Here is a 12,003-nt window from a genome sequence, read left to right as displayed (position 1 = left end):
TGTGCTGATATCAATAGCGACTAATCAGAAATCATCTCTACTAACCAGTCGTGAGCAGGCTCCCCAGGTACATGCTTCCATAGAAATACATATATTGTATCTTTTTATAATTTGTTCTGTTTTTTTCCAGTAAGCACTATCCACCCTATTCTCCAAATGTGGCCTCCATGTGGCTGAAGCTGGGGAGACTTTACATGGGCCTGGAGAAGAAGACCGCTGGTATTAAGGCCCTGAAAAAGGTATGCAAGGCACTGTGAGAAGTCTACATTTGTGTACATTTTCCTTTGTTTACTTATTATTAGCAAAATAGAAGCTGATATGCAATAGTTGGTTGTCTTCCAGCCTAGGTACTCCACCACAGTACATATACTGTGATGGGATGTCTCCTACAGGCATAGGTACCTGTGCGTCGCTGCCTGTTTCTGCGTTTTTGGTGTGTGCACACCCCCCCCCCCCCACCTGCCTACTCCCCTGTGATAGGCAACAATTTTTTCTGAATGAAAACCATTCAGTGTTTACAATTGTGATTGGCCACAGCTAATCACAAGGTACAGAAGGGCCCTGTCTGTACCATGTGCTTACTATGAGCAATCACAGAGCTCATCCCAATATTACACAATGAAAGGCATCAAGCAAAGCTTTTTATGGTGTCAAATTGTCATGTAATCTGCTGTGATTGGCACACCAATCACATGGTATCGGCAGCGGGCTGGTACAGTGATCTGTCAACGGCTGTGTCCGCTGGATACAGCGGGTGACAGATCGCACCTGGAGCGCAGATAAATCCTAGGATAATAAGGAAATATTTGAAAAATGATGAAAAAATGTTTCTCCCATGCAATTGGGCTATGCCCGCACTATTTGGGTTACCAGGTAATTTTTTCCAGGGGCGCACCAAAAGGCTATACTTACCTCCGGAAAACTGTGCTCCCTCGCGTCCAGCGGTGGACTGCTCCTGCCTCCTTCAAATCCAGAGCTAGTCTATGAATGTGATGACCTCAGGAACAGTCCATTCTCAAGACTGCTAGAGGGAAGGGGCAGTGGAGAGCAGTCTTGCGCTTGGAGGATCAGCGGATTAGGTAAGTATATCTCCGTTCTGCAATCACCTATACACAAACGAACATTTAACCAATGCAATGCGGGCACAGCCCCACTACATGGGGAAAAATTGGATTTTTGACTTGCCATAAAATCCTTTTTTCTGATCATTGACAGACACAGTTCCTGATCTTCTTAACCATTGGGTTATACTGCCCCCTACAGGAGTAGGACACTAGGCAGAAAGTCTGGCTACGCCTATGGGCAGTCCCAGGGGGTATACTCCCTCTCTCTGCTATAGGTTTTGTTACAAGCAGTGTCAGAAGAATTAAAACTCCACAGAGAGGTGGGTGCTGTGTCAGTCAATGAACATCAGAGAAATGGGTTTTACAGTACTGTATTTTCTGGCGTATAAGACTACTTTTGAACCTCAAAAAAATCCCCCAAAAATGGGAGGTCGTCTTATACGCCGAGTATAATATCTCCCAGGTAACCTAAGTATAAGTATTACCAGTAGATCATGTAATGGGGGGGTCCTCTTATACGCCCAGTCGTCTTATACGCCGTAAAATACGGTAAGTCAAAAATCCCATTTCTCTGCCTTTCATTGACTGACAGACGCAGCTTTATATCTTCTTAGCCATTTGGGTTATGCTCCTCCCATCAGGAATAGGACACTAGGCAGGAAAAAGCTTTCACTAGGATCTTCCATCCTGGTATTGAAGGATAGAGGTATTTCTGACTCTGTGACTCCTACACTGTTGGAAGGCCAGGAAGTCTACTTCCAGGAAGATCTATCATCGTACGTGGAAATCATACATTTCATGGTGTGAATCGTTGAAAGTGCACCCTCGCTTGTTTTCGGCAGCTAGGGTTTTGAATTTTCTTCAAAAAGGGGTTGAACAGCATTTGGCTTTGGGCACTATCAAAGGCCAAATGTTGGCTCCGGCTGTGTTTTTCCAACACCCTTTAGTTACGCATGCACTGATTCGTGCTTTTATTCAGGGGTGCGTCATTTGGCGCCTTTTAGACGATCCCCGCTACCTCCGTGGGAATTTGAATTTGGTGTTATCGGTTCTTCAAAAACCTCCTTTTGAGAACATTAGAGAGATTCCCCTGCTTACATTATCTCAGAAGGTTGCCTTTTTGTTGGCTATCACTTCTGCCCGCAGGCTGTCTGAGCTGGCGGTGTTGTGTCTGAGCTGGCGGTGTTGTTTTGCCGTTCGCCTTATCCGTTCGTCCACAGAGATAATGTGGTACTTCGACCTAATCAGTCGTTTCTTCATAGGGTGGATTCTGATTTCCATTTGAATGAAGACATTGTGCTGCCTTCACTCTGTCCTAAGCCCAAGCATCCCTAGGAAATTGCTTTGCATTTTTTGGATGTGGTTTGGGCAATTCGAGTTTACCTGGCGGCGGCTACAGAATCCTTCAGGAAATCAGACTCTTTGTCCTTACCGACAGACCTCGAAAAGGATTGACTGCCCCTGCTGTGACCATATCCAGATGGCTCAGGCAGACGGTGGTTCAGACTTATACACTGAAGGGTCACGTTCCTCCTTTCCCGGTGAAGGCGCCTTCTACAAGAGCGCTGAGTGCCTCTTGGGCTTTTCGCCATCCGGCGTCAGTGATGCAAGTTTGCAAGGCGGCAACTTTGGTCGTCAGTTCACAAAATTCTACAAGGTAGATGTGTTGGCATCTTCGGATGCCTCTTTTGGCCGCAAGGTTTTGCAGGCTGCTGTTTAAAAGAGATCTTTGTCTCTTTGAGGGTGTATATTTCTTTTTCTGGGTGAGCTCCAGTTTCTGGTTGAGCTCCTTGTTACCTGGTTGGCTAGGTTTAGCCTTTGGGGAACTACGTTCTTCTTTGCGTTGTTTTTACGACCCCTCATGATAATATTGCTTTGGGACATCCCAATGTCTAAGAAGATATGAAGCTGCGTCTGTCAAACGATAGAGAAAACTGGATTTTTGACTTGCCGTAAAATAATTTTCTCTGCAGCTCATTGACAGATTCAGCACCAGCCCCTCTAACTATGAGTGGAATGGGGTTATTGTCTTCTAAACACTGCTTGCAACGAAACAACGAAACTGAGGGCTGTAACAGAGTGTGTGGGGTGATGCCTGCAGGGACAGCCTCATAAGCGTGGTGAAAGCTTTTTCCTGCCTAATGTCCTATTCCTGATGGGAGGAGCATAGCCCAATGGCTAGGAAGATATGAAGCTGCATCTGTCGGTGAACTTCAGAGAAAAGGATTTTATCCTTAAAATCCAGTTTTTCTCTTTCGTTCATTGACGGACACAACCCCAAACCAGTGTTAAACATAAGGGGTGGGAACAGCGAAAAATAAATTCCCAAGGCTAACTATAGCCAACCAGGTAAACAAGAGTTCAACTAAAACAACTGGAGCTCACCTGAAAAAAAAAATACACCCTCAAAGAGGACCAGGTCCTCTAAACAGCAGCCTGCAAAACCTTGCAGCCAAAGGAAGCATCCGCAGATGCCAACGCATCCACTTTATAGAACTTTGTGAAAAAACGTGCACCGATGACCAGGTGGCTGCCTTGCAGACCTGCGTCCTGATCACTGTGGCCTGATGACAGAAAGCCCAGGAGGCACTGATTGCCCGAGTAGAGTGCGCCTTGACAGGGAAAGGAGGAACCTCACCCTTGATGGAATAGGCCTGAATCACCGTCTGTTTGATCCATCTGGAAATGGTCGCAGAGGAAGCAGACCACCCTTTCCAAGGCCCATCCGTGAGCACAAATAGTGAGTCTGACTTCTTTTAAGACTCTGTAGCTGCCAAGTACAACCTAATTGCCCAGACTGCATCCAAGGCATGCAAAACAATTTCCTTCGGATGTTTTGGCCTGGGACACAGGGAAAGGAAACTCAATGTCTTCATTCAAATGAAAATCAGAGACAACCTTTGGAAGGAACGACGGACAGGATAACGCCGCCAAATCCGACACTGCGCGCAGAGGTAACAGCCACCAAGAAGGCCACCTTCTGGGACAGCGTAAGCAGGGGAATCTCCCGAAGATTCTCAAAAGGGGGCTTCTAGAGGACTGAGAGCACCAAATTGAGGTCCCAAGGTGGCAATGGAGACTGCACTGGAGGGGCCAAGTGCCTAACTCCCTGAAGAAAAGTAGGCACCAGGGAGTATGTGGCCAAGGGCTGTTGAAAGAAGACTGCTAAGGCTGACACCTGACCTGATACTACTCAAGGCCAGTTTCTGCTCAACCCCCCCCCCCCATTGAAGGAAGGTCGAGATCTGAGCCACCGAGAAAGCAAGCAAGGATAAAACCCAAGAGACTCACACCACACAATGCAAGTCGTCTTCCATGTACAATAGTAGATTTCCTACCTTTAACAGCGTTTGAATCACCAACTCAGACCTCTATCCATCAGCTCCTGGCATTCAAAAGCCAAGCCGTCAAAGCCAGCAACTGTAAAACAAGATGGAAGATTGGTCTTTGGGACAGCAAATCCTCCCCGAGAGGAAGCTTCCAAGGAACTTCGGCGACCAGCTGGACCAGATCAGCATACCAAGCCCAGCGAGGCCAGTCCGGGCCACTAAGATGACTGGAATCCCTTCTGCTTCAATCCTGCGTAGAAGGCTTGGCAGAAACGTGAGAGGGAAGGCGTAAATCAGATGATACTGACCCCACGGGGCCACCAGCACATCTGTGGCGTCTGCAAGAGAATCCCGTGACCTAGCCACAAACCCCTGCACCTTTTGTTGAGCCGAGCTGCCAACAGATCCACCTTGGGGATGCCCCACCAGAGACACCACTAATAAAATACCTCCAGATGAAGGGACCATTCCACTTGGTCTGACGCCTGCCAACTGAGGTAATCCGCCTGCCAGTTTTCTATCCCATGAATGTGTACGGCAGAGAGGGCTGGAATGAACCATTCTGCCCACCTTAGAATTGCCATCTACCTTCAGAGGTACCAGGACACTTCTTGTGCCCCCCCCCTGGTGATTGACATAAGCCACGGCCGGGCATTATCCGATTTGAATGTGCACTGGACATCCCTGAAGATGATCCATCCAATGTTCCAGGCACAGTTTGATCACACAGTTCCAAGACCTTGATCGGAAGTCTGGACTCTTCCAGCATCCAGATCCCCGGAGTATAAATTTTGCTGAGGATGCCTCCCCAGTCGGACAGGCTGGCATCCTTGGTGACCACCGTCCAATACGGGGTGGGGGGGGGGGAAATTTGCCCAGCTGAAGCACCGGAGAACGAAGCCACCATATCGGGGACTCTTTCGTTCCCCTGATTGTCCAGAGACTGCGGATTCTTGTCCCATTTGGCCAGAATCTCCCTTTGTAGGGACCTCGTATGGAACTGTGCAAACGGAACCAGGTTGAAGGTAGACGCCATCAGGCCCAGGACCCAGATGCAAGTCCTGAGGGATGACCATCTGCCATCTGCTAAATAGCAGGGGATGAATTTCAGCCTGCAGTTTCTGGTGTTTGTCCAGAGGAAGGAGCACTCTTGCTAAGGCCGAGTCCAGAGTCCGAATCCAGCCGAACTCCAGAGTTTGTATGGTCATCTCCTCCAGAGCAGTAGGAGAATCCGCTCACAGAAGAAGGTCGTCAAAGTAGCCCAGTACCAGGATCCCCAGTTGGCGTAACAATGCTAGCACCGAGGCTAACCCTTTTGTGAAGACCCAAAGAGCAGAGGTGAGACCAAAGGGTAACGCCACAAACTGAGAATGTTCTTCTCCCACGAAAAAACTTCTTATGAGTCGAGAAGGATGGCCCACGTCTATGACAAGGGTCATTGCCATTACTAGCCTGCAGAAGAAATGTACTCCCCCCTCCCCCCCCCCCCCCGCTTCCAATCCCGTGAGACCCTTAATGAGGTCATCCAGGGTAGCTCCAAATAGGCAATCTCCCTGAAAAGGAAGATCAGTCAAGACCTTTTTAGAAGTCTGGTCCGCAGACCAGCATTTGAGCCAAAAAATATGCAAAGGACCACTGCTGAGCCTAGCGACTAGGGGAGCCATATCCAGAGAAGCATCACAGATAAACTGTAGCCCCTGGACCAACTAGTCCATCAGCTCAGCAAAGGCAGGGGGGAGCTGCTCCCCCTCCAGGTCACAGCGCAAAAGCTTAGCCCACTCCGTCAGTTTGTGACACCAGTGCAATGGTAAATACGGGCCTCAGTGCCGAACCAACCACAGTGTACATATGGTGGGCAACAGCCTCCGCCTTCCTGTCAGCTGGGTCCTTAAAAGCCGGGGACTCCTCAACCGGAATCATGGTTGCCTTGTTCAATCTGGAGACCAGATGGTCCACCACTGGTGGAACAGTCCACTTTTTTAGAAGGGACTCCTCATAGGGGTACCACATAGCAAATCGCTTAGGGACCACAAGGGGACGTTCTGGCCGTTCTCACTCTTTAGCGACAATTCTGTCAAAATAGCCAGGGAAAGGAAACACCTTTTGCCGCTCTGGATGGCTTGTGAGTACCAAAGGGAACCAATGCCTCTGTCGCAGCTTCAGCTGCGTCCTCCATTTTTAAGGTCTCGCGCACAGATATAATCAGTGCATCCACCAGCGCCTTTTTATGCGTGGCTACAGGAGTGGAGGCATCATCCTCACTATCTGAGAACTAAGGATGCGTGGTCACAGACCCAGCAGACTGACCCACGTCCACTGCAGCCAAATCAGATTCAGGATCTGAGGATACAGATGAGGCAGGGGAAGGCGGGGGGTGTTTTTTGCCCGTCGCCCAATAACCACCTCCATCCAGGATACAAAGGACTCCAGGACCGCCGTCAGTGCATCAATGGATGGTTGGGACCCGGAGGGCCCCACAGCCCCCGAGAGGGGATCAGGTGGGGAAATGTGCTCCAAAGACTCCATGAGTCACTAGGGGAACCCCACAAAAAGGTGAGGATGCCGTCCACAACTTGTAAACAAAGGAAGGGAGAGGACCGTCTGGAGACCGCCCAGTCGAGTTTGCACCGCGGACGACTTTCAGGTTACCAGAGCCCTCACCCCCACAAACGGAGTCATGTGTATTTGTTTTAATATAATGGGAGTGTGACATTTGGAAGCTTTAATAAATTTGGGATTATAAACGGTATCACGCTATGGTAGTGTTTTATCTTCCTCATATATTCTATGAGAGGAGTGTTTGCAGTACAGGGAATGATCCAGATGAATTTTGCCTTTGTGTCTAATGCTGTGATAGCCTAGTCCATGAGAATGGTTAGGCATTGAGGTCTGGTGAGTTTGCAATTTAAACATTCATCCCGGCACTGAAGGTGGTGGCAAGTTATGGTGGCCCTTTTAATATATACCAGTGATCCTGCATGTTTGCACCCTGCACTTTGGACTCCTCATCTATGCACCTTACATGCTCTATGCACTGTATTAATGGACTCTATGGACTTTGATGGATGTCAATTTTATATGATTTTATTTAGCTATCTCATATATATGCATCTTATCAAGATTTTAATCATCGCATTGGATTGACAGTGTGTTTTGATTGGGAGGTCATCACCATCCCTGCGCTACTAAAATTCCAGTTTTTTTGTTGGTGAATTTTACTGATCTACATTTATACCCCTTTAAAGTAGCTGCAACATATTTATTAATTTTATACCATATTGAATTATATATCATCTTGGTTCAAGGAGATTTTGTCTTCTGGTCATCCTGAAGCGCAGTGGATCACAATATTGACTATTGATCTAGTTTTATTTCAGTGATAATTTTATTTATTTATATATATATATATATATATATATATATATATATATATATATATATATATATATATATATATATATATATATACATACATGCAGTCGCTCGGCGGGTGGACCTTTTAAAATTGAGTTTATTTTTTCTTCTAAATGATTTTTATCTTCTGGAGCACTTCCAGCTCCCTCCGCCTAGGTGATTTATGTCATTAGGCGCTTCCCATGGACACCTGGAATATTGTCGTCCTGTATCCCAGCAGTCCATGGAACTGGTCGCCTAATACCGAAATCTCACACTTTTTCCTGACTTGAAATGACGCGAACGGGAGGAGTTGCTATGGCAACATGTCAGGAGGAGGGAGTGCCACGCGGTAGCATTACCGCGCAGGCGTGAGTTTGGGAGGTGTATGCTGGGTAGCCAGCTGCACCTATTCCCGGAAAGAGATACAGGAGGGCTTCAGATGCCCACAGTGGTCATGGACCCTGCCAACTTCTGAGATTAAGGTATTTATTTTTCATTTAAATGTAAATTGGAAGGAGTACACTATATATACATACTATAGTAATGTTACAGATGAAGTGACTAAAAAAAAAAAAAAAAAAAAAAAAATGACTTGGGGGACTGAAACTCCGCTTTAAGACCGAGTGGCTTGTAGTTGTTACACGTAACTGAGATCGTCCAGTCCCCTTGTGTTAGCTTTGTTGCCTTTCTCTGGACCCTCTACAGTTCAAGCACATCTTTCCTGAGGACTGGTGACCAGAACTGGACAGTATACTCCCTCTTAGATCGTAAACGCTAATGACCAGGGCCCCCTATTTCCTACTGTCTGCCCTTTTGTTGTAAAGCGCTGCATAAACTGTTGGCACTCTAAAAAAATTTGGAGACCCCTGTTATACAGGTTTTATAAACAAAGGGCCAGTTTACTGTCCTTCAGGCTTTAGAGGGGCCAGACTGTGGGCATTGTAAGTGAAAAATAGCCTGGCATCAGTGGGAGTAAACAATGCCCCATCATTGGTTTTAACAGGAGGAATCGTGCCCCATGATTTGTTTTAGCAGGAGGAATAATTCCCCATCAATGGTGTCAGTGGGATGAAGAGTGCCCCATTAATGGTGTCAGTGGGAGGAATGGTGCCTCATCATTGGTGTCAGTTGGAGGAATAGTGCCCCGAGGGCCAGATATATATATATATATATATATATATATATATATATATATATATATATATATATATATATATATATATATATATATACTATATTTTGTACATATAGTTTTATCTCTGCAGTATAAAAAAGTGTTTAACATTTTTGTATTTTTCTGTTCTTCTCAGGCCGTCGCTATAATGGAGGTGGCTTATGGACCAGATCACCATTATATAGAAGAAGTCAAGAAAGAGATGGAGCAATAACACCAAAGGCGTACTGTACACGCTTCTATTTAAATGTGTGTCAGAAATGCCAGTGTATGTCAGTGTGGCATTGCTGGACATGGAAAGATGCTTCGCCCTATGGGAACAATAGATTCTCCTCTGCACTGGCTGATAAAACATCCATAACTTGTAGCACTCAGAACGCCTCTAGGTTCTTGTGTATGTACTAAAATTCCACTAGGGGGCAACATAACACCGTTGCTCTTCACACCATGAAGTGAACCTGTGCTCAAATGTTAACATTGAATTCTATGAGCGGAGTTGCTAATGAGTAACAAAAGAGCAGAAATACCTTTTTTGTGGTGAAAAGGCTGTCCATATATCTGAATGCCAAGGCACTTGGTCACATAATCTGAACTGCAGAGGAAGAACAGAATGCAGATTAGTTCAATGCTCCCCTTCAGCAGAGATCATGTGACAAAATCCCATGGCTTTTGCATATGTGAGCAACCCTGGAGCGAACCTTGAAGCACTTTCTCCAGGTAAGTATTCCACCACATCTGTTACGCTTTATGTACCCATCTCAGCAGGACTGGTAATGTTTACATTTGATTATAGATTCATTTTTATGTGAATTGTTGGCCTGTACGTACAGGCTGTAGGATGTTAAATCGCCCCCTATAGCCAATACACCAACTGCTTTGTATAAAGATGCTATTCTGTACTAGTCACGCTTTTTAAATATATTTCATATAGTATTACATTTGCTGTGTACATGTGAGGAGTGTTGGTTGTGCTGTGAACACTTCAAGGGACATTTCTTTACTTTCAGAGCTGAGGCACTTAAAGGGATTGTAAAGGATTTTTTATTTTTTTTTAAGTTTGAGAATGGTGAGAGGTTACCGCTGTATTTCTTGAAAAAAAGAAAAAGCCTTTTTTTTGTTGTATAAAAACAAACATGTTATAGGGTTTTGCACAGAGCATCCCTGTTCCTCGTCCTCGGGGGTCCCCTGCCGGCGCTCCTGGCTCCTCCCCTTCATCAGATGCCCCCATGGAAAGTCGCTCCTGAGTACTGATGCTTCGTCCATTGACACAGACAACGGGACTCAGCCCTGCCCCCAGCATCGCTGGATTTGATTGATAGCAGCGGGAGCCAATGGCTCCTGCTGCTATCAATCTGTCCAATGAGGAATGAGCGGCTGGAGCTGCTCGGCTCCTGCACATCACTGGAGCGGTTGGGCTCATGTAAGAAAAAGGGGGGGGGGGTCTGGGGGCAGCTGCAGCAAAGAATGTTTTTCACCTTAATAATCACTTTAAAGCAGAACTTGACTCGGCAACACTCACTTCTACTGCAGCAGTACGACACCCCCGAGGTCCCTGGCTTCTTTTGGGTGCTGGTCTTTAGCCATCTTGATGGGCCGGTACAGGATGATGTCACTCGCGCATGCGCAGGAGTGCAGTCATCCCAGCATACAGGGACTGTGCTCAAATGTAAACTGAGCTCAGAGTACATTCTATAAAAGACTGCAAGGTGGCAGCTATGTTTTATTTATTGCAGAAGAGACATCGTAGGGGTCTTCTAGCTTCAACACCTCCGAAAGACCTATTCATCTCCATGATGAACCAGCAGTCACCCTTCAGTCCCCTGTCTCTGTGCTCTAATACCAGAACAGGGTGAAATGTGAAACAATCCCATGTTGCAGTCACACTAGAGAAGACTGATTTCTTTATATTGCTCCTGTGTCTGCCATGTAGATACTGGAGTCAGAGGAGATTGGACTCCTGAAAAAGAAAGTGAGTGACTCCCCGGAATGAGCCTGAAGGGTGAATGCTGTATCTTCCGGGGGGGGGGGGGTTGACATCTTTGTACCTGCATTCAGAGAGCCATTGAGTGCTGCATGGAACCTTGGACACAATGCATATGCCACTGGAAGCTCTCATGTTAAAGTGGTAGTAAACGCTGTACTATCACTTGTACATACAGGTAAGTCTATAATAAGACTTACCTGTAGGTACGGTGAATCTCCTAAACTTGCACAGTTTAGGAGATTTTCAGAGTGCATGCAGCTGATGATATCAGTGCATGCGCTCTGATGGTCAGGCTTACCGTGCCGGAGATGCACCCCCGGCCACCTATGTAGCCAGAGGCCATAATCAGGAAGGAAGACAGGGGGAAGATGTCAGCCTTCTAATCGGTAATATCGCAGCACGGGAGGGCTTCTTTCTAAGGTAAGTTTCTCATAATGTGCTAGTATGCGATGCATATTATGACATTGCCTTGCAGAATTTATTTTATTTATTTTTTTTTTTAACCACCAGCAGTTTTACTACCGCTTTTAAAACTTAAGTAAACCAATAACAAAAAAAAAATGGGCCCCTGCAGGGTAAAGTCATAATAAGCTAGTATACACAGTATACCAACATCTTTTGACAGACTTGCCTTAAAATGAAGCTCTCCTGCGGTGCGCTGCCAGGGCCTCCATCTTTACCCGATCTTCCTTCAGGGTCTGCAGCGGCTGTTTGGCCACACCGTGGTGAAGTCACTCCGATGCCGAGTCTCATCTGTGGCCACGCCATGGTGAAGTCACTCCGATGCTGAGTCTCATCTGTGGCCACGCCGTGGTGAAGTCACTCCGATGCTGAGTCTCATCTGTGGCCACGCCGTGGTGAAGTCACTCCGATGCTGAGTCTCATCTGTGGCCACGCCATAGTGAAGTCACTCCGATGCGGAGTCTCATCTGTGGCCACGCCATAGTGAAGTCACTCCGATGCGGAGTCTCATCTGTGGCCACGCCATAGTGAAGTCACTCCGATGCTGAGTCTCATCTGTGGCCACGCCATAGTGAAGTCACTCCGATGCTGAGT

At 46.6% G+C, this 12,003-nt stretch overlaps 1 protein-coding gene across 1 annotated transcript in view; it reads left to right on the top strand.

The window, feature by feature from the left end:
* The window catches only part of SMYD2 (SET and MYND domain containing 2), a 102,480-nt gene extending 92,483 nt beyond the window's left edge, over positions 1 to 9,997 (top strand). The window contains exons 11-12 of the mRNA XM_082249759.1: positions 131 to 239; positions 9,100 to 9,997. Of these exons, the coding sequence (XP_082105885.1) occupies positions 131 to 239; positions 9,100 to 9,177 (187 nt within the window). The 3' untranslated portion in view covers positions 9,178 to 9,997. The remainder of the gene's footprint in view (positions 1 to 130; positions 240 to 9,099) is intronic.
* Positions 9,998 to 12,003: the final 2,006 nt, after the last annotated feature.

This window comes from Pelophylax lessonae (assembly GCF_965119305.1).
Source record: "Pelophylax lessonae genome assembly, chromosome: 3".
NCBI lineage: Eukaryota > Metazoa > Chordata > Amphibia > Anura > Ranidae > Pelophylax > Pelophylax lessonae.
Note: the sequence above shows the minus strand (reverse complement) of the source record. Positions and strands in the feature narration are given on the sequence as shown.